Source organism: Mastigoproctus giganteus, chromosome 12 (genome assembly GCF_048544385.1).
Source record: "Mastigoproctus giganteus isolate SK-2022 chromosome 12, ASM4854438v1, whole genome shotgun sequence".
Classification (NCBI taxonomy): Eukaryota; Metazoa; Arthropoda; class Arachnida; order Uropygi; family Thelyphonidae; genus Mastigoproctus; species Mastigoproctus giganteus.
Window position 1 is genome coordinate 30911485 of NC_143586.1, and position 24478 is coordinate 30935962.

The 24478-nt window shown below is 33.4% G+C and overlaps 1 protein-coding gene across 2 annotated transcripts in view; it reads left to right on the forward strand.

Annotated features, from left to right (window-relative positions):
• The window catches only part of LOC150076847 (spermatogenesis-associated protein 20), a 108140-nt gene that overhangs the window by 25727 nt on the left and 57935 nt on the right, over positions 1 to 24478 (forward strand). For both annotated transcript variants that reach the window (XM_090386050.1, XM_090386051.1), the window contains exons 2-6: positions 11 to 181; positions 11632 to 11696; positions 13506 to 13660; positions 16361 to 16507; positions 21166 to 21370. In XM_090386050.1, the coding sequence (XP_090242176.1) occupies positions 11 to 181; positions 11632 to 11696; positions 13506 to 13660; positions 16361 to 16507; positions 21166 to 21370 (743 nt within the window). The remainder of the gene's footprint in view (positions 1 to 10; positions 182 to 11631; positions 11697 to 13505; positions 13661 to 16360; positions 16508 to 21165; positions 21371 to 24478) is intronic.

Here is a 24478-nt window from a genome sequence, read left to right on the forward strand (position 1 = left end):
TTATTTGCAGACCACATTTTTTAATACCAAAATTTGAAAGATCCATTATGGCATCTGAAATATCATCAACTTCAACAGACTGTTCTTCAGGAAGTTCATCTGGAGAAAAACAGCATAGTAACAGACTGTCAAATGAAAGATCTCCATATCTTCTTCAACATGCTACAAATCCAGTTGATTGGTAATATATGCTAATATTATTAAATTGGTTATGTTCCAGAAATATAAAATTTTGAATAAAAAATTATAAATTTATTTGCGTGTTTCTTGAAATATTGTCCAATTTGTACTCCAAAATATATGATCAGCAAAGTGCAGCACACATATCCTTTTGGATGGGGGGTCAGGTACTTCATATTCCACCAGAATGGATATATGCATGAGAAATATATTTCCAAATCGGTAAAATGCACACTTAATTTTGTTCACTTTATCCAAAATTTAAATATTTAATATTGCTTTTCTCTCTTTATATTGCAATAAACTAATTTCAAAGGTAATTATTTTAAAATTTTTGAGATTAAATTTATAATTTACCTAGCCAAATATATGAATGGTTAATACATTTTCTCTGTATATTTTATAAACAAACACAGATCATCCTATTATGATGTGCCATATCGCATGTTTCAAGTTACGTGCATATATATTTGACACCTTGTCTGCTATTACATGCATGAAACCCATGCATTGTTATATTACACTCTTTCTCACTAGCATCTCTTTGGTTTATGGTTGTCTGTGAGCTTGCATTGCTTATTTTTTGTGTAAAAATTTATACACAGTTCCTATATATATATTCTTACTACCTGTACTGTAAGCAATGAACAAAAAAAAAAAAAAAAAATAGAAAGAATTAAATATTGAAATAAAAATGGAAGTTTTAAAGGTTTGCAAAAATGGTTATCAGTATGGATCTGGATATTGAAAAGAAGCTGTATGTTCAAAAGAAAATTAAATGATCTGATTAAATGATTATACATTTATTTTAGGAAAAAAAAAAAAAAACCCAGTAAGCTAGGCAACTGATCAACCGAAATTACATTAATTATTTAAAATAACCAGCCCAATACAAGATTTCTGCTTGCTTCCTCCAATTGAAAAATTAACCATCAGAAACAAAAACAATATTGCTTGTGCATGTTTTATTTCAATAAATTTTTATTTAATAATGTTTATTTTAATATGTTATTTACCAATCACAGCATTGTCTGTTTTGTTAAAAATAAGTTTGATAATGGAGTAAGTATTGACAGTTCATAGCTTTTATTGAACCTATCCCTGACTGTTATTTGAAATATGTATGGTATATCACACATTTCTACTGCTTGCTGATTTTTTTTTTTATTTATTTATTTATTTTTTTTTTTTTCAGAACTTATTTTCTAGAAAGACTGGTTATTAGACTTCAAGTAACATGCAGAAGATACTTACTCTTTATTTATTCCCATTAGGAGTGGAAAAAAAATAATATCCATAGTTCAAATTTGATCATGTATGTAGGGAAGGGAGTGAATCATACAGTCCACCAATGATCCTAAGCAGATAGCTGATGGGCTCATATGTGAATACTAAATTAATTTTTTAATTTAGTATTCACATATGAGTACAGCAGACCCCCGTTATAACGCGGTTCGCTTTACGCTGATTCGCTATAACGCTGTTCTTATATTATAACCCATATCTGACTATAATGCTGTCACAGATCACTATAACGCCCTTTTACAGATTGCATTTTTGGCATATTTAACGAAATCGTTTTCATTTGATGGAGTCGATATCTTGAAAATCTTCCCACGACTTGAGAAATTTTTCCCACGCTCAGTGAAATTTCTGGCACGCTAATTTAATTGCAGTACAGTGACTTGTTACGTAGTTCCGAGATCAACATTTTAAAAAATGATCAAGTATATTGCTTGTAATATTTGCGTTATATGCATTTATCCGAAGTCTAGTCTGTTTGCTGGACGAAAGTACAGTACAGATTTAGACATCGTGCATAACGGACAGTTTACTTGAACATTGTATCATAATTAATGCAACCAATGCAGTTACATTTTCGAAGAGTTAATAATGGCCGATAAGCAGTGGCGGATTAAGGATAGTTGGGGCCCCTAGGCAAATTATATTTGGGGCCCCCCAAAAAAATAATAACAATAAAAAAAAAAGAATAAAAATTAAATAAAAAGTTAGGTGGCAAATAAATGAAATTTTGTACTTTTGAATTTTCACTTAAATTAATCAAGATTTTTATGATGTTTACTGAAAACATTAATCTATTTTAGAACACTATAGGAAAATGTCTTGGCTTGGGGCACCCCCAATGCCTGGGGCTCCTAGGCATGTGCCTCATTGCCTTAATGGGTAATCCGCCACTGCTGATAAGAATGAAAAAGCAACAACGTCTGAGTGCAGTACGAAGACTATAAATGTAAGAAAAAGACTGAATTTGAAAATTAAATTAGACGTTTTGAAACGAATCAACTCCGGTCAAAGACAAGCGGATGTATGCCATAATTTAGGACTTGAAGTTTAACTGCAAGAACAATTATAAAAAAAAAAAAATAAAGAATTAATTTTAGCAGCGGGAAAGATAGCTGTTCCACTGCAAGCAACTAGGTCTAGACCGGCTATTAGGATTGAAATGGAAAGTAAAGTGCAGCCATTATCAACCCACTGCAGGATGGAAGCCTCCTCAACAATTCATGCTGAGGGAAATGGACCATAATCTGCCACGCTGGTCCAGTGTGGGTTGGCAGATCGACCGTATTCAGCAGTCAGGGGCTTGAACCCCGTCTACTCAAAGAGCGTGTGCTACTGCACTCCCACTCATGACCACTCGGCTACGGAGGAAAGACTTTAACTAATTTTTATTGAAGATAATACCCAATGCAGAATTCAGTTAAGTTTAAATATTATTAAAAAGAGAGAGAGAGAGAGAGAGATTAGCCAATGTAATGATCTGAAGCAAAACTCACCTAAAAAAAAAAACAAAAAAAACTGTGGAAACCATTTAAAACTAATTAAGGGCTGGTTGAATAGATTTAAAATCCAGGGAGAAGCCGCAAGTGCAGATCAAGGAGCCGAAACTTTCAAAAAAGAACTTCTTAAAATTATTTAAGAGGGATATTATGTGTTATACTTCTCAACAAGTTTTTAACATAGATGAAGCAGGACTTTTGTAGAAATGAATGCCTAAAAGAAGTTTCATATTGAAAGAAGAAAAAAACATGCCAGGTTTCAAAGCGGCAAAGGATTGGTTGACTTTATTGTTGCGTGCTAACTGCGGGGGATTTAAAATTAATACCCCTTTTAGTTTATTTGGAAGAAGGCCAAAGTTCAACCCAAAATCACACATTTTTCATGATTAAATTCATGAATTAAATTAATTTAGATCAATTAAATTCATGATTTTAATTGAAATTTTAAGTTTAATTTTAATACGTAAGTAGTTACCACATAATTATATACGTATGTAATGCAGAATATTTTATATGTACAAATATTTGAATATTAAATATTTTGACCGACATTTGTGCATCTTTTCACTACTGTTTATTATTGATTAAGAGATATCCTATGGCACCGACCACAACTCACAAATACATATGTTACCTTATGGGAATGCGGCGCTCGCTTAGCGCGGATTCACTTAGCGCTCTGTTTTTACGGAACGAATTATCAGCGTTAAGCGGGGATCACCTGTATTGTTTTAGGTTTGATAGTACTACAAGATAACAAGCACACCCTGCCCTTAGTATTCATAAGTTCCTAATACATTCCTGGGATGATTGCAAATAGCAAAATTTGTGAATGAGCTCATGGACTCAAAAATATCTTTTTAATAAATATTAAAATTTGTTTCAAAATAATTGCAACTTTTAAAGGCAATTTTTGGTTGCCAATAAAATAGTAATAACTACAACCACCCTACTATTATTCAAGCCCTCAATGATCCTTAATTAAGTACAGAACTTTAAGTTCTCTTCATTGTTTGTGGTTTATCATCATTGTAATTATTGCATTTTATGATATCTATAGTTAATAATAATTGAGTAATTGACAAAATAATATGTAAATAAAAACTGAAGTATTATATAAATTTTAAATAATAATAAGGATTAATCTTTATACTGTACCATATATTGAGTGAGGCATTCAAAAAAGATTTGTATTCATTCAAAATTAGTTGTGATAGAAAGATGAAACTTTTTTTGTTTGATACCTTGAAATCTCTATAGCAACCACACAAATTTTGGTTGTGATCTGACAATTCATTTTTTTTTTTTTTTCTTTGCAGTGCTGAACGAAGTGTCATGTTGAATAAAGTGGAATACAGATCACAGATTCAGTCCGTCTTTCTGCAAGGGAAACGTGAAAGTGTGTTGAAAGGTGACAGAAATGTGTCATTTTGTCTGGTGACTATGTTGAAAAAGTGTAATATACGATGTTTGTTTCAAACTTCTATTACAACTGCTTCTGAATGAATACAAACTTTTTTTGAACACCCCCACCTCGTATATTTTTATTTTGGTTCATTAGCATTAGTAGAGGCATATGATGCAAGAAAGCAAGCTTATGCAGCATCAGCCAAAAAAAAACGCTCTCATTTCACCCCTCCGTTCATTTCAAATACCTGTCCAGCTCAGCCTTAAATTTATTTAGGCTATCAACTTCCACAACAAAGGATGGAAGTCTGTTCCACCAACCAACTACCCGCTAGCTAAAGGCGCAAACTTCCACACATCTATCCTACATCTGTCTTTCCTCAATTTGAATTTATGCCCTCTCGGGTGATTATTCTGAACAAGCATTTTGAACTTTAGATGGTCTGAATATATCATTTGTCATTCCTTATAGCCTTGACACAATTTTTTTTTTGATTTCAATATCTTTTCCATCTTCATATGAAAGGATGTAGCAAGATACTTAAAATTGCTTACTTGCTCTAATATTTTATTACCATATACACTTTTGCTTCTAACTAGTCCATTCTTTTTTAAATGCTATTACAGGCAACCCCCATATAACACGGTACTTCTACAACATGGTTTCGCTCTAACACGATTGATAAATTGTGGCAATCCTCGCATAACATGATACTACTACAACAAGGTTTTGCTCTAACACGGTTTGAGAATTGCTGGAAATGTCACGTAGCACGGTATTTTTGCGCTTTTGTGCTGAGAAAACCCTGCTATTATGTTAGATGTAATTTTCAAGTTTCCATTCCTTTTTATGAATCCCTGCTGTTGACTCAGTAGTTGTTATCGCCTTTGTGATATTTTTCTAAAGCACATTTCTGGAGGTCACTACCATAAAACAATAAAAACAATTTGCAGTTTCTGGTTTATTGGTGTTTTCTATTAGTGTAATCAATTATAAACGGGTAGTAAACTCAATCTTCATGCATTTGCTATGGTACCGATGGCTAGAATTCTTTGGGTTTTCACGTTATTATGGTGAAATGTGTTTCCCTTCCATGAAATATTCAATCATATAAAAAACATAAATAAATTTTCAGAAACTCATTACTCCGTATCAAGTAGAGTGAGAATGCAGATTTTTGAATGAAGTAAATGTGTGTCTCTCCTGCCCCTTCTCCTGGTGGGTTCCCCACTGCCAACTAACACAATTACTCCTAGATCCTTTAAATTTTCTACCACCACCACCCTAAGTGTAGTATCACATAGTTGGTATGTTCCTGTGGTATTATTTCTACCCATATGCAGTACTTTGCATTTGTCAATGTTAAACTTCAGTTGCCACTTCTCAGCCCATCTTCCCAAATTTTCTAGATCCTGTTGCAGTAGCACACTGCCATTACTGTCATTAACAACCCTACCAACCTTTGTATCATCTGCAAACTTCGACACTAAGCCTGATATACCTTCATCAATATCATTGATAAATATACAAAACAGCAGTGGACCCAATACTGAACCCTGTGGGACTCCACTAATAACATTAGTCCATGAAGAGCAGCACCCATTGATTACCATCCTCTCTCTTCTCCCACTCAGCCATCTTTTTATCCATTGTAGCAACTTACCCTTAATACCACTGTGCTTCAATTTGTACAGTAGTCTTCCATGCGCAACAGTGTCAAAAGATTTCCTGAAATCAAAGTATATGATATCAAAATTATTTTTTGCATCCGGTTCCTTTGTAACCACATCATAATATCCAATCAAATTTGTCAGACAAGACTTTCCCTTAACAAACCCATGCTGTGTCTGAATTATTGCTGCAGTCTTTTCTAGATGATCCTGCAATGCATCTTTAATCAGTGACTCCGTTATTTTACCCGAATAGAAGTTAAACTAACTGGTCTATAATTACTTGTGTCACCCTTCGATCCCCTTTGTGAATTGGGGATACATTTGTACATCTCCGGTGCATGGAGACCTCCCCTGAGTCCAAGGATGCTCTCATAATTATGGCTAAGGGTTTGCTTAGTTCTTTGCCACCTCCTTTAATATAACTGGATAGTTCCCTTCCACCCCAGGTGCCTTTCTTATGTTTAACTTCAAAAATTTCTCCTCCACTTTGCTCTCAGTTATTACAAAATCATTAAGCACCCTGCTACAATTTGATAACCTTCTGGCATTTAAAAAAAAAAGGTACCCGGGGTGGATGGGATCTATCCAGTTATATTAAAGGAGGCAGCAAAGGAAGTAAGCAAACCCTTAGCCATAATTATGAGAGCTTCTTTGGACTCAGGGGAAGTACTCATGGACTGGAAATGTTCAACTGTGATCCCAATTCACAAAGCAGGATCAAAGGGCGACACAAGTAATTATAGACCTGTTAGTTTAACTTCTGTTCCAGGAAAATTGATGGAGGCGCTGGTTAAAGAAGCACTGCAGGATCATCTAGACAAGACTTCAGTTATAGCTCTGACACAGCATGGTTTTGTTAAGGGAAAGTCTTGCCTGACCAATTTGATTGGGTACTATGATGTGGTCACAAAGGAACTGGATGCAGGGAATAACTTTGATATCATATATTTGGATCTTAGAAAGGCTTTTGATACTGTTGCACATGGAAGACTGCTGAACAAATTGGAGGCAAATTGCTGCTATGGATAAAGGGATGGTTGAGTGGGAGAAGACAGAGTGGTAATCAATGGCCACTGCTCTTGGTGGACTAATGTTATTAGTGGAGTCCCCCAGAGTTCAGTGTTGAGTCCATTGTTGTTTACTGTATTCATTGTATAAGGCAATGGTCGGGCCACACCTTGAGTACTGTATACAGGTCTTGAGGCCTCATTTTAAGAAGGATGTAGAGCTGTTCAAGCGAGTACAGAGAAAGGCAACAAGATTAGTGAATGAAATAAAGGGTTGCTCTTATGAATAAAGGCTTAAGTTTTGCAGATTACAGTGTCTGGAGACTAGGCACCTGCAAGGTGATCTGATTAAGGTGTATAAAGCCTTGAATGGTTTGAGCATGCTCAATGCTGATGGGATTCTTCCTCTTGCTCAGAATAATCATCACCTGAGAGGGCATAAATTCAAATTGAGGAAAGACAGATGTAGGATAGATGTGCGGAAGTTTGCCTTCAGCCAGCGGGTAGTTGGTTGGTGGAACAGTCTTCCATACTTTGTTGTGGAAGTTGATAGCCTAAATAAATTTAAGGCTGAGCTGGACAGGTATTTGGAAAGAACGGAGGGGTGAAATGTGAGCATTGTGTTTTTTTTTTTTTTTTTTTGGCTGATGCTGCATAAGCTTGCTTTCTTGCATCATAGCCTCTACTAATGCTAATGTGTGAATGTAGATGCAAAATACTCATTCAGTTTGTTTGCTATCTGGCTATCTGAGCAGGATCATCAACAGTCGAACCATCGATATCAAGTGGACCAATCAGATTTATCCCCTTCCTTTTAGAGTTTATATAAGTAAAGAAATCCTTGCTGTTTTTCTTAGCATCCTTTGCCAAAGATTTCTCATAATCTGCCTTCACCTGCCTAACCTCCTTGGTGACTTGATGACAGACTTGATTACTGCAATCAAAGATTAGTATTCTTTGATTGCTGTCATTAACCACCCCACCCACCTTTGTATCATTTACAGCCTGTGACATTAAGCTTGATGTGTCTTCACCAATATTATTAATAAATATTAAAAACAGTAAGGAGCCCACTACTGAAATCTGAGAGATCCCACTAATAACAGTTGCAGAAGAGCAGTGCCAGTTAATAGCACTCTCTGTCTTCTGCCATTTAACCATTCTTTTATCTATAGCCGTAAGTTTCCCCTAATGCTAGACTGCTCCAATTTGCACAGCAGTCTTTCATGTGGAACAAGGTTAAAGGTTTAATGAAATCTAAGTACAGTATATGATTTCAGATTTATTTTTTTGCATTCAGTTCCTTTGTTAGCTAATCTGAACTAATCATATTGGTCAGACAAGATTTTTCCTTAACAAATCCATTCGGTGATTGCCATATAACTCTATTCCTGTCAAGATGATCTTACATTACTTCTTTAATCACTGACTCCATTATTTTCCTTGGAATGGAAGCCAAGCTTGCAAGTCTATAATTGCCCAGTTTGCCTTTTTATCCCCTTTTCTGAATAGGAAAGACATTTGCACATCTCCAGTCTGTAGGTACCTTCCCAGAAATCAAGAATGCCCTCATAATTATGGTGAAAGGTTTGGTTACCTCCTTTGCTTCTTCTTTTAATATAACAGACGGGGGGGGGGGGAGATCCCATCAACTCCAGTTACCTTATTTATTTTCAGCATTAACAAAATGCTTCCAAGTTCTTTTCACTTACCACAGAACCATTTAGTTGGCAGTTTTAACTTGGTATACTTCTGGTATCACCATTCCTAAAAAGTTTTGTACAAGAATGTAGATGCAGAATATTTATTTAGTTTTTCAGCATCCCAGACAGGATCATCAACAGATATGTCCATTATATATTGTGGGCAAGTGTGGTTCATCCCTTTCTTTCTAACATCGACATAAGCAAAGAATTCCTTAATTTTCTTTGAATTCTTAGCCAAAGAATCTGAATTTGATAACTCCCTCCTGTCGAGTCTGGGTAAAAATCCAGACATTTTCAAATTAATCCTAATTTGCAGATTTTCTCAACATTGCGCTATACCTGTTAACTAAATCCTCAGATTGCTTATTCTTACTATCATTAGTACAAATGTGTACAACAGTATCACCTTTTGTGCTCTTAAAAGATAACCATTCTACAACATCATTGGTTTTTGCCACTTGCATTCATACTCTGGTCCTATTCCACCTATCCTGTTTGCACAATATATTTCTTGTTCCCTTGACAATAGACTTGCCAACAGTAGCTCCTTTGCTGTGGGACCAGAGCCTTTTGCTTTGGAGATACTGTTGTGTTGTCTGATGAGTGTAAGCCCTGGCATTGAACTGGGCAGCTAAGTACTTGATGGATACCTCATTTTAATTCCTTTCAGAGCAATCCTGTTTTTCAAGTTCTCTTATTCATCCATCAGAATGCTGAATTTGCAGATAATCTCCTCCACAGAAGAGACACAAAGTCATCCCCATTGCCAGTATCATTTCTCTCCCTCAGCTTTAAATGGTTTTGCAAACATGCAACAAGTAGCTTACACTATAAAATCCTAATTTGTAAGAGAACTGTTCTCAGCAGTCTTCTCCAAACCAGAGCATTCCCATTACTTTGAACTCTTTGCTTTGCTTCTATAGTCTTAGTCATGATTTTAGCTTAAATTTAAATTAAAAATATCACACTGAACTAAGAGATATGTACGTACAGTAATAACACTACACTATTCCTAGATTATGTAATACTATACCATTGTTTCAGTGTTGTGTTATGCAGTTATGTTATCAAATCATGTTTGTATTATTATAATTTATAGTTTATAGACTTAATAAAAACGCTTCTAATATTAATTATACTCTTATAGAATTACATAAAATAGCATTAAATAGCATTTATATCATTCTTATTGTTGATTCAGTAAACACTAAACAAAGCTGGAATAATTCACATTCATACATACCAGGAATGTGAGGATGAATGTCTTTCTGTTCACTTGCTTTAAGCTCTTGTAGTGTGCAAATTTTGTTTGTGTAATACTAAAGCAACACCCAAAACACCTTCCATGCTATAGAAAGAAACACATACAGTGGAGGTAACAACACTCCTGTTCTGTGACTGTTGCTGTGCAAAGTACTCTGTGATGGTTGTGATCTCCTTGTGTGCTTCATCAGTAACTATCTGCCCTCTTCATGCAGCACTGTGCTGAACCTTCTTGTTTCCTCAAATTTCTTTTTCAGTGGGACTGCACATGGTCCTAACAGTTAACAGACCTTTCTGATATCAATATTCCTCAAATGATACCACCGTTGATAACATTCACATAAAGCAATTCACTAGGAGTTTGCAGTCATAGAGAGAGAGAGAGAGAGAGAGAGAGTGCTATGTTTCAATAGAAATGTCTTCACAACAGGTGTGGAATGGGCAGGGGCATTGTCATACAAAAAGAACAAGCTGCTTTTCTGTTGAAATTGTGGTCTTACCCAGGAAATGCTCTTCAGTAGTCTTAAGGAGCTGTATTGACTCTCTCCCCTTCAGATATAATTACTTGTGAATCACATCCTGTTTGTTGAAAAACATGATCAGCATTGCTTGATCCTGGACTTCTGTAAATGAAACATTTTGGACCTTGGTGATGATTTTGAAGTCCACTGCATGTTGTGACGCTTCATCTCTGAGTTGTAACTGAAACGCCCAACACTCATGCCCAATGAAAATACAGTCAGCAGAATTAGGATTGTCTTGACAAGTCTGGATGAATTTTTCACATGATGATATTCTTTGTTTCTTTTGCTCATCTGTGAGTCTGTGCAGCACAAATTTTGCACAGACCTTCATTTTCCCTAAATCTTCATGCAGAATTTAATGAATCATCTCCTTATTCATACCCAATGCCATCAGCCCTCATTCTGAGGGTCAAATGACAATAACAAATGACAATAACAGGAAATGGTAGCAATCTCTTGCTACCATTTCCTGAACTTTTTCAACTCGGTCCTCATTTTGAGAGGTTCATGGACACCACTTCTTGGGTCATTGCAAATGTCCTCACATATGTCTTTGACCCTCTTATACCATTCAAACACATTGGTACAACTTAAGATTTCATCACTATAAACAGTTTTTAACATTTTGTATGTTTGTATTACAGATTTTCCCAGTTTAAAGCAAATTTGGATATTGTTTTGCTCCATTGCAAAATTGTGACACAGATGTTAGTACTACTAACAAAAGTTGTTACTTGCAACCTGTCAGCCTACTGGACAATCTCTGTACCATCATCTGTTGGGGGAAATATGATCTACAATGTACCACTTCTGTTTATTTTCAAACTCATTGAACGTGGCCACAACAGTACCAGTCTGGAAATTTTATTGCCACACCTTGTATGTTAAAAATGTCTTTAATAATATATAATAGATTGCACATTCACACAAAGCAATATGAAATATTGCACTACGTTTTGCAAAAAAAAAAAAAAAAAACTGCTTATATAATGAAACTAGAATTAAGCATTTATTAAAATTAGTCACTGTATTCTTTAAGAAAACTATGGATTAATTTATTTTTTCATAGGTATTCATGGGGAGAAGAAGCCTTTCAGAAAGCTAAGAAAGACAACAAAATGATCTTTTTGTCTAGTAAGTTTATTTTTTATGTATTTATATAGTATATTTCTTGCTGTATTTGTTGTTACAGCATAAACATTTGTTTTCACCAGTATTGAGATTTGTTCTTCCCCTTTAAAAATAAGCAGTTTTAAAATATAGGATGGCATTCAATGACAACATTCTTAAGCGACTCACAAAATTATCATATATATATATAACTTTTCTCATTTCAGTTTCCAATCTGCTGATGATGAATTGAGTTCTGACTTTTTTATCTGTGCATGTGTGATTTCATTTTCTATCAACTGTTTTCAAGCAGTTAACTAACTAGCTACATTACTATTTTCACATTGGATGGCGAAGTATCTACTACCTTAAGTAGATTTGTTATATTTCTTGTTCAGAAATGAGCAAGTTTCCTAAATGTGTTATCGGTCAGTTTATGATAGGTTTATAAAAGTTATCAGAAACTGATTTGCTCTCTGAAGTGAGTTTTTCATGAAATTTTATAGCTGTGTAAAATTGCCAACTTTGTGCATAAATAGTTTATTATTAATTTTAATAATAATATTAATTTATTCCTATTTTGACTTGATCTTGTCAATAATGTAGTGTGAATTAATGATTAACTATGATCAATCGTGTTTCCTATAAACACAATCGTGTTAATAGGCCTCCATAGCCAAGTGGTCAGGAGCGGGAGTGCAGTAGCACATGCCCTTTGAGTAGACCGGGGTTCAAGCCACTGACTGCTAAATACGGTCGACCTGCCAACCCATATTGGACCAGCGTGGCAGATTATAGTCCATTTCCCTTAGCATGAATTGTTGAGGAGGCTTCCATCTTGCAGTGGGTTGATAATGGCTGCAGTTTTTAATCGTGTTAAAAATCATGTCAGTGATTAAAAAAAATTGCACGTCTGGAGATTTGGCCCTCACAAAGAGATCTGATTGAGGCATTTAAGACCTTGAATTAATTGAGTAAGCTCAATCTGATGAAATCCTTTCTCTTGCTCAGACTGTACACACAAGGGGGCATAAATTCAAGTTGAGGAAAGATGGTTGCAGATCAGAGGGTGGTTGATTGTGGAACAAACTCCCACTTGGCATTGTAGAAGTGCATAGTTTAAATAAATTCAAGGAAGAACTAGATAAACTTTTAAAGGAGATGGGATGGACAGGTGAAATGGGATGTGTGTTGATTTTTTTTTCCCTTGCATTCTTGTTTTCTTGCATTATTTATTTGCCACTACAACTACTGTTTTTGTAATGAGAATAAAATGGAACCTTCAGTTGTAATGAGAATAAAGTAGATCCTTCAGTTGTAATGAGAATAAAGTAGATCCTTCAGTTGTAATGAGAATAAAGTAGATCCTTCAGTTATAATGAGAATAAAGTAGATTCTTCAGATGGAGAATCCTCTCTATTCTCCCTAAGTAGTAAGAAGTCAAATGGTGCAAAAGTTTGACTTCTTACTACTAGCAGGTACCAAAACTTTGCTGTAATAGATGCATTTTTTTCCTTTGGAGGAAATCTAGCAATATATATTTGAGGGCACTAAAATTGATATCAGTAAATGAGTTCTAAAAATGCTTCTAGTTGTGGCAGAAGAGAATGGCTTCATATAAAACCTGCCAAAGAGGTTACTTTGAAGGATATAAAAGCAGGTAATTGTTAAGTTCAGTTTTAATTTACTTATAAAGTCATTCCTGGAACTTTTTAGCCACACTTTATATTTAATACTTAGTGGACTATAATACAAAACATTGTACTTTATAATTTAAAATTTTAAGGATATTTGAGAGCACTCTGAAATTTTTATACTGTTTGTTATTTATAGTTGGCTACTCAACCTGCCATTGGTGTCATGTGATGGAACGGGAATCCTTTGAAAATGAAAATATAGCCAAGATCATGAATGAAAACTTTGTGAACATTAAAGTGGATAGAGAAGAAAGACCTGATGTTGATAAAATTTATATGACTTTTGTTCAGGTATAATTTCTTTTTAAATTAGTCAGTAATGATATTTTATATTAATTAATATATGATATTCTCCTATTATGCTAAAATGCTGAAAAGGGAGGAGGCAAATAGTTCTGATAACTTAAAAAAAACATATTTCAAATATTAATATTGTTGAACTGCTTCTATTATCAAATTGCAGATATTCTAAGGTGAAGAGCAACTTAAGTGTTTTTATATTGTTTTCATCTAAGTTGAATAAAACAAGCCAGATTATTGTCTTTCAAGTTTCCTTTCCCCATATCTTAACTACAGATTTTTATTTCATTATGAAATAAATATTATACAGAAATGTTATGCAAAAAATGAAATAATTATTGCCAATTTTTTGGTCTTACATTTTACTGATATTTGTGAAATTTGGGATGATGGCTCTTTCATGTAGATTTGTAAATCTTCCTGAAAGAGCCAAATATAAAATTTAATGAAAATCTGCCATTGGGCATCCAGTTGTTAACATGCAGACAGGCAGAGATATGGTGAAGGTAATAGACACTTTATGTATATGCATATATGCTTGAAAATGAGCACTGTTTTGTCAACATGTGATTGGAAAGAACCAATGAAGAATTCAACATTTTATGATATTAATATAGCCATAGCCAGTTAAAGTAATATACTGGAGATGTGAATGACTTTCAGCAATCCTCATTTACAGTGAAATTAAGAAGGAAAGTACTTATTTTCCTTCTTTCTTTTAAGATAACAAACGAATGTAAGAGTGTGTCACATCATTGTGCAGCCTGTTTTAAGTTGGAGGGAAGAGAGTAAGAGAGGATGGAAAAGGGAATCTTTCATTGAATTAGTCATCAGGCGGTTTAACGTATCCTGACTCTGTTTGGATCCTCTTCTTTCTGAAGAGGCTCCAAACAGAGTTAAGATATGTTAAATGCAACAGACTCTCAATTTACCGGGATCAGTTTAACCGGGACACTTCAAGACTCCAAAGTAAAAAAAATCCACCGGAAATAGGTATAAACTGACGTTTTGCAAGTTTTAAATAAGCAACAAGAAGTGCTGTTATTATAAGTCATCATTGGGAGATGAATGTACCATATTATTCCTCAACACCTGCTGTCTTCACACCCACTGCTCAAAAAAACAATAGAAAGAGAGCAAATGTTTAGTTTGTTTTAGTGCGTTACATGGATTGTTGTGTTCCATCGCACTGCAAAAAAAAAGACAAATTTTGTTTCGTTATTTGTCAGGAGTGTCAATTTTTTTTTTATAGTAAATATTTTTTTTTTGTTTAGAAATCACAAAAATGATTGGTAAACACAAAAGAGTTGTGCTTTCAATTGAACAAAAACTTTAAATTATTCAAAAGTTTGGAAACGGTGTGATAAGGCAGCGTTCAAACGGCGTGATTTTGGATTAACCAGGAAATCGATTGTCCAAGATTTTATTTTTACTGTCTATCCCAGAAAATTGAGAGGCTACTGTATATGTTTATGAGTGTGTTTCTAAAAGTTCATAGAATAGCCTAGTTGTATTATTCAGACGACCTTGAAATTTTTATATATGTAGAATGTTATTCAATAGATAAGCCTTGTGTAATGATATAACTGTACTAATGGTAGTGAATTGTTTTAATTACTCTCATTTTCAAAATGACAGAGGAATATAAGAATTGGCTGGTACTATCATGAGCCAAAGTAAAATAACTACTTTTTACTTTTTTTGAAAAAAACTCAAAAGTTTAAAAATCTCAGAGGTCCCAATTCACACTGTTACCAAGTGTATGCATTTAAAGGACATAATCTCACTGTGGCCTGGAAACATGCCATCTCTGCTATCCAAGAAATTGTGTTGCTCTTTCAAAAGGCAGGGTGATGGCCTCCATTTTTTGGGATGCTTGTTGATTACTCCAGTTATATAACCACATTTCCCAGCCCAGCCAGTATTATGCACAATTAATTGTGAAACTCCTTTAAACTGTCAAGATGAAGCAGTGAGGGAGATTATATTATAATGTCTTTTTCTACCAAGACAATGCACTAGAACATAAGTCCACTGTTACAATGTCTGTCATTGCAGATTTGGGGTTAAAAATCCTTAAATATTAATTTATTCCACAGATCTGGCTCTTATTGGGTAGCTTCTCCTCCAAAAGGTAAGGAGCATCTTCATAGACAAAGATTTCACTCTGATGAAGAGGCAGTGTATTCTGCAGTTCAGGGGTCAGATGTTGAATGCTGAAGTAGGAACTTTTTTTTTTAAAAGCTTTATTTTTGCATAATCATTCTGTGAATTTTTTGAACCACCTTTGTGCAGTAACCTGCAGTTTTGATATACTGTAACTCAACAAACATCGTTATGTTTGTTATCAGCTAAGAATAAAATTTAAAGACTTTTTGTCCAGCTTTATTTTCTTAGAGACACTGAAAAATTTCAGCAGGAAGTCTTTCAGAAATGTTTGAGCAGATATTCTTAAGTGCTGAGAAATTAATTACATGAAACAATTCTTTTATGCAAATCACACTTGAGTCACTTAGGTAAAATTGAATGACCTTATCTTCCTGTTATCTGTGCTTTAGCAAAAACTTTCAGGTATTAATAACTGTGACTACTTATCATATATATATATTAAAAATTATATTATTTTCCTGTAATTGAATTTAATGTTTTAACTTGTTAAATTCTATTAACTTGTTAAACTTGTTTCATTAGGCAACAACTGGTGGAGGAGGATGGCCAATGAGTGTTTGGCTTACACCAGATCTGAAGCCTGTTTTAGGAGGCACCTATTTTCCACCTGATGATCGCTATTTTGGTAGACCAGGGTTTTCTACTGTTTTAAGACATGTGGCTCAACAAGTAAGTTTATTTTTTTAAGATATTTTCTTAACTATTTATAACAGGATAGAAGTATACTTAGGGACATTTATATTGGAATTTCAGAAGTTATTAAATATAGAGACATACCCATTGTGGTAAATCGAATTTTGTTTATTGATTATATATATGGAAGGATACAATGTCCTCTACCTTAGTACTCTCAGTTACTAAGTTATATAGGCTACATTTTGGGCCCACTGTAGGAGTCCTCTTTGGACTAAGAGTGGACTGGAAATTTTAAGTGTAATCTAAGAAAAATCAACACGAAAAAGTAATTGTGAGAGACCACTGCCAAAAAGCTTAAAAAATTTGTTTACCAGACAAACTGGAAATTATTGTTCAAAAAGTTTGTGGACAACCTGCTGATATGTGCTAATCCTAAATGGATGCAGAATTTGTATTAACTGTTAATTAACATCAACTGGCTTGCTTAAGTTGTAAATATAATAACTTGTCAACAGGAACTTACTAGGCCAAAGGGAATGGGGGATAAATTGTTCAGGTACGTACAAGTTGCAATAGCAGCTCTAGAGTCTCACTAAAGTTATAACCCCATTCTATAAGGCAATTATAAGATTGCACTTGGAGTACTGTGTCCAAGTCCTCACCTGAAAAAAGACATCGAGCTTCAAAAATGGGACCAAAGACAGGCAACCCACGTGGTGAGATATGTAAAAGGATGACCACACGAGGAAAGACTTCAATTATGTGAGTTACAGAGCGTGGCAACTGGGGGCCTTAGAGGGGGACCTGAGTGTAGTCTATAAGGCTCTGAGAGGGGATAGTAAAATGAATGAAGGCAAAATTTTTAGGTTTAAAGGATTCTTGAAAAAGGGTGCCCATAGATTCAAATTACAGGGGAAGAGGTTAGACTGGATTGCACGAAGTTTTCTTTTAGCTAGCAAATTGTTGATTACAAGAACAAATTACTTTCATGGGTAGTTGAGGCTGACAGCTTGGATGGATTCAAAGAACTGGACAGTTACTTACATGCAGAAGGAAGCACATCATTAGTCTATTTTCTTATGTACTTTTTTAATATATTTTTATTTTTTATATCTTTCTTTATATTTTTATTGTTATTTTTGATTTATCTATTATTTTTATCCTTTTATTATTATTGTTTATTATTATTTATTTTATTTTATTTTTTTGCTGATGTAACAAAAGCATATGGCTTCCTTGCACTATATGGCTGATACTTTTCTTTAGCCTTATGATAGGATCCTCTAGCAAATCAAGGAACATCACCAGATAATTTAAGTAGGTTGATAGTTCAAGCATTCAGGAAGTTTGCATTCTTGTTGTCTGTAACCTTTATAAATTGACATCAGTGAACTAAACTGAAATCCAAATCATGTGTTATAAAAATGTCCTTTCCTTATGTTGCAACATATGTTATGAAATATGGAACTATTCATTGTAAATGAAAAATCTTTTAATTAATAACCTCTGTTGATATGATCACAATATATAAGAAGACAAACTTGTTTATACTTCTGTTAAACACTGACATTTTTTTCCAGTTGGAGGGTTATTATGTATTATTTTGTTAATGCCTAAATATTAACGACATCTTAATCGATAAGATTTGTGTAAATAATTAACTAGAAAAAGATATTATTGATATCTTAATTTGAAATAATGAAGTTATTGACTGTAATTTTTCATTTATTATTATGAACTCTTCACTGGAAAATATATTCCTCTAGAATGGCATATACATTACAGTTTAGTGTTAATCTCATATGTTCCACTCTCAAAAATTTCAGTTTTGAAATTTGTTATCCATGTTATCAGTTTCCTCAGAAATTAGCTTTATGCTCGTCTTCATTTTTAACTGCAAGAATTCAATTAATACAGTTACAATAATTTACAGTTTTTGTATTCATTTTTAATTACAATATAATTAAGGCACCTCCGTAGCCAGGTGGGAAGGAAGAGCAGTGCGTAGCACACACTCCTTGATTAGACTGGGGTTCGAGCCCGTCACCACCAAATACGGAGGATGCGGAAAGGTCAGGGAATGACCACCGCATATCCCGAAGCAATATGGCCTTAGTTGCCAATGCTCCTAAAAACCAAATAACAACAACAACAACAATATATGATGAGGCTATAGCCCTACCAAAATCTGAGAGAGTTTGGTAGGGCTATAGCCTCAACATACATAAAGATTTCACTTAACAAAAATAAATATATGATAAAAACAATTTACCAATTTGGTAATTCACTTCTTAAAAAACATGATGCAATTTCACTAACTTTTTTTGTTAGTATAATTAATCTTAATTTTGTAGTCTAACCAGTTGGCTAATCCACATAAAATTCATATAATTTCCTTAAAATTAGATAAAGGTTATGTGGATTAAACAAACATTTGGTATGTCTTCACTGTGCCAGAAATATGAGGGTGTAGCAATATTGTGGTCAGCTGCTGCATGTCATTACGGTTGTAAATTCTCTGGTCTTATTTGACTATCCCAGTGTAAAAACTGAAAATTTACTTATGTAAAAACATTGTGTTCCTTCTCTCTTGTCTTGGCTTTGAATAATTCACCATTTTGTCATTTATTATCTCCATAAGTGATTTTTTAATTTTTACATTAATTACATACTCAAAGATTTTTAAACTATTGGGCCATTCATTTCTATTATCTATTATTCATCTTCTTTGAATTCTTTTTTGGTTTGAAATTTATTATTGAAAGTGCTTCCAAAAATTGAACCTCATTTATAACTCTCCTTAAATAGAACACCACAAAACCTTTTTTCATTCTACTATGTTGATTTTGAGTCTTATGCAGAGCTGTCATACTTTATATCCGCCCCTTCCCACATACAATAATTTATATACTTCAGTTAAAGCACTTTTTATTCCTTTTTTGGAGCTCAGTTATGTTAACTGAATGAAGAATGTATTTCCCGTTCTTTTAGCATCCATCTGAAAGCTTGGTGACCAAAGAGAGACATAATTCCAAATAATGAGTGAAATATATAGAGGTACTATAATTTTTATTGTTCTGTAGATTATTTTTGTAAATGAAATAATTGCTAGTCTTAGCTATGTGCTTTGCTAGCATGTATTCTGAATTTCAATTTCATTGTTCATTGAATTTCTTAAAATATATATATTTATACTTGAAATATCTTTATGCTTGGTAATATTTTTATAAAAAATGTTATTCCAGATATAGAGTCAAGTAATTCTTACATGATTATATTTGATTGTATTCATTCCTTCCTCACTTTAAATCTCAAACTCTACATACTGTCAATTCTCTTCTCTTCTCTTTAATTCAGATTTTAAGCTAAACATATATAAATCTCTATAATTTCCTCTTACTATTGCTTTTAATAAGTTATTGTTCTATATCAAAGGTGACCATACTCATTTAGAGCTGCATATGGATCAATAATACAGCATCAAGTAAAAAAATTTAAATCTTTAATACATTTTTAATATGAAATTCAAATGGTAAACTTTTTTTTAATACATTCAGTTTCATTTAAAACTACATTACTTCCAAAGAATTATTATTTGGTACATTAAAAATTCCAAACTCCAAACTGACTTCTTAAAATTATTAGTCATTTTTAATAAAAAATTGAATTATTTCTTAAATTCTTTACTACTTGTGATTTATTACACCAGAAACAAAGTTATGTTATCTATAATCCTAACGTATCATTACACATTCATAATAATAGCAAAAAAAGTTATATTTATCATAATAAAGTTTATTAAAAAGATGAGTAAAAGATATTTACAATCCCTTTACTACTGATATTTGATACCTCTGGTTCAAAATTCGGTATGGTCTTGTTGATCTATAAATGCTGTACAGTGAATTTTGTGTGCTGAAATATTTTAATTAAATGTTTATCTTAAGTGTATTATTTGATAGGACTTAACTTTTGTGCATCACATTTAAACATTAATTTTTCAAAAGTTTCATTAACTATAGAAACACGAATTTCCGTAGCAGTTCGCTCTGTTACAAGAGGTTGGTAGTAGAGTTTAGATTCCTATTTATCTTTGCATCAAGAAAAATAAGCAGTTTATTTCTTATTTATATATATAAAAGCTTCCTTTTTGTGTGTCATCCTGTTTGTTGAAATTATATTCTTTTCTTTTCACTTTGTATTCTTTTTGTCATAGAAAGTGTTGAGTAATCCTATTCATGTTACTCTGAACTGGTGATAGTTTTTAATGTAACTGAGAAAAACTGACAAAATAGTAGAACAAAAATGTTCAGATTTTTTTTATTTCTTTTAAAATTAATTTTCTTCATGAGTTGTTATGAACCATCTGAAAACTGTGGGTTGAACCATTTCCTATTCTACATAAATGAACTTGCTGTCTCTATCTTTTTTTTTTTTTTTTTTTTTTTTCTTGAAGGTTTTTTTTTTTTTTTTTTTTGAAGGATTTAAATTTTCAGATTAATATCTTTCAGCAGTAATTTAATCCTATTGTACCTGTGTTTATATCTGTTGGCTTTTTTGTTTTTGTTATTATTTTACTTTGTTTTCATACTTTATTTTTAGGAAAATGTTTAATATTTATTATTAATATGTATACGCTATATATAATTTTTATTTTATAGATACACATGTTTTGTATGTATATTTTTTAGTGGAAAGACAATGAATCAAAAGTAAGTGATCAAGGGACAAGAATTTTGGATATTCTGATGCAGACATCAACACTTAAGCTTCCAGATGAAATTCCTGCTACAGCACCAAGTTTGCAATGTGTACATACTTGTTTTGAGCAGTTAACTAGATCATTTGATAAGCAGTATGGAGGATTTGGATCAGCTCCAAAATTTCCTCAGTGTGGTAAGAAAATAGTATGTTATAGATATAATTTCATAAAGATAGTATGTAGTCCTGAAGATGCATGTAGGACATATCTTATTTTTATATAAAATAATTCATAGTTCATTTAGGAGTTTATTTACCTCTATTATTTCACGAGTTCTTTCCTTCACAGTGAAAATTTGCTATGCTTTCCATATATTGACATTAGAGCAAAATTTCATTTAAAAATGTATATCTATTATTATTACTAAATTATTTTATTAAAATATAGTGTGGCACCATATGTGCAGCATTACTTGTTTTTAAAATTTTGCACTGATTCTGCTTGTGATATGTTTTTCTTGAACTCTATATTCACAATATTCTGGATGATAATGCTATATTCAAAGGAAGAATTATTTAACCTTCGTCCACTGAACAAAGGCTTACCATTCTTGTCTGCTATTGCTATCAGTATTCTTATTGCATGGAAGCATCTCCCCCTCCCAAAAGTAGAACCTGTTTGAAGTGTTAGGCACCACAAGATAATACATGATATGAGACTAACACCTTTTTGAACCCTATCAATCAGATTTACCTGATGTGTCATTTTAGCACTGTATAAATCTCACTAAATGCTGTTGTTGATAGTTATTGTGTTCCTTTATTCTTTGGAAACAATAATTGCCACTTTCAGGAAATGGTCAGCCTGCTCACATTTCCATAGATAAAATGTTATCAACTCTCCAAATTAACTTTCTAAAGGTGGTTCTCAAAGTGAAGTTGGTAACTACAGACTGGTTAGCCTGACTTCTGTGGTAGGGAAAGAATTAGAGGTGATCATTAAGAGTGCAGTCCAGGAACATTTAGAAGGAAATGGCATTCTGAATAATGCATAGCATGGTTTTGTTAAGGGAAAATTATGTTTAACTAACCTAGTAAACTATTTCGACACAGTTACTTGTGAGCTGAATATAGGGAACAGTTTCAGCATTGTTTATTTCGATTTTAGCAAAGCATTTAATGCAGTTTCTTATGGGAGATTACTGAATGGAACAAGCTGGAACATGTTGAGATTACAGGAAAGATTCTAAGATGGATTGCAGGGTGGCTGCAGGCAGAAAGCAGAGGGTTGTGATCAGTGAATATTCTTCATATTAGTGTAATATCAGAAGTGAAGTCCCCCAAGGAACGGTTCTTGGACCACTTTTTTGTGATTTTCATAAATGACATAGATTGAAGGAATAAGGGGTGTGATGTCAAAATTTTCAGGCAGTATAAGATTAGGAGAGTTGTTAATGATCAGTGCCATTCCTTCAGGGTGACTTGAACAGACTTCAAGAATAGTCAGAAAAGTAGCAGTTATGTTTTAATGAAGCAAAATGCAAGGTTACCCTTGGGAATAGCAACCCAAAAATAAATTATACACTTGGTGGGGTCGAATTAAAAACAGTAGAGGAAGAAAGGAATCTGGGAGTTACAATATGGGCAGATATTAAGTTTTCAGAGCAGTATAAACAGGTGGCTAGGAAGGCTCATAGTATCTTATCGATGATTTATCGAACATTTTCTGTGGAGATAGGGAGGTGTTAGGCACCACAATAAGGCAATTGTAAGACAGCATTTGCAATATTGTATCCTAGTATAGAGAGCTCATCGAAAAAAAGATATTGAGCTTCTTGAACTCACATCGGGAAATTGGCAGAAGGGTGACCGTATGAGAAAAGACTCCGATTATGTGGGCTACAGTTTGGCAACCAGGCACCTCAGAGGTGATCTGATTGAGGTTTATAAGGCTCTGAGAGGAATTAGTAAAATGAATGAAGGTGGAATTCTTACTGTTATAAAGAATTCCAGAACTAGTGGCCATAAATTAAAATTACAGGGGAAGAGATCTAGACTAGATTGTAAGAAGTTTTATTTTAGCCAGCGAGTGTAGATTATTGGAACAAGTTACCTCCATAGGTAGTTTGAGGCTGACAGTTACTTACATGAGGCAGGCAGTTCATAATTTGTATTTTCTTATGTGCTTTTTTTTTTTTTTTTTTTTTTTTTTGCTGCTGCAGCAAACACCTGTGGCTTCCTTACACTATATGGCTATATTAATGTGAATATTCCTTGTAATAGTTTTCACAGGATTAACTTTTTGGGGCAAAACATATGTAGCTTAAATAATAATATCTCATAAAGAAGATCTCATTCTTTCTCAATCTTTTGATGTCATATGTCTTAATGAAACATGTTTATCTATAATTACATCTGGTCTTCTTTTTCCTCCCTATTGCAACTTATAATATGATTCTAAATAATAGAGACAATAAAAAAAGGTGGGACGTTCTTCACTCTTTAAGTGTGCTTTCAAAATTTGAATTTTGTTATGCTACTGTTATCAAATATTATTATAATATATATTATCTTAATTATCAGTAATATTTATTTTCTGCTTATGGTCGATGAAGAGATATTTACGAGTTTATTTTGTGGTTTGTTTCTGTGGAATATATAAAACTTCCCACCATAATGTATGGGGATTTTTAACTTTCTTTTCCTTGCATACAAAACTCTCAAATTGATTGTTGAGAGTACTTTGTCACACTCAATTGTATGTTGTCACAAATTGTATGTCATCATACATGGAATCAACAGGTACTGGATTTAGTATTAATATATCATTGAATAACATAGTGCTATGGAAGAGTGCCTTCTCATCACACTATAAATTGCCGACCGGGCTAGCCGGGTGGGTAAAGTACCTGCCTGGCAACCCAAAGGTCGCGTGTTCGAATCCCACCTCGGGCTTGGATCAGAGTACTGCAAAAACCTTGGCAGGTGCATTATGGCCACAGATGCTGATGCGCCAACAACTACCAAAAAAAAAAAAAAAAAATCGCACTGTAAATTCATTATTTGGTCCTTTGACATTAATAAAATTCAATCCTAAACACGATATCATAAAAGTATGTCTAAATTCTCCTTCTCTCTTAAATATTTAAATATAAATATGGTTATTGAATTACTAAATCTCTTTCCTTGGGAATTTCTTAAAAAAAGCTATTATCTCTTTACTACCTGGCTGGCCGGCCTGTTTTTCCAAGAATAATGCAGCTATGGTCAAATTTCTCTAATCTCCAGCTCAGTTGAGATGAT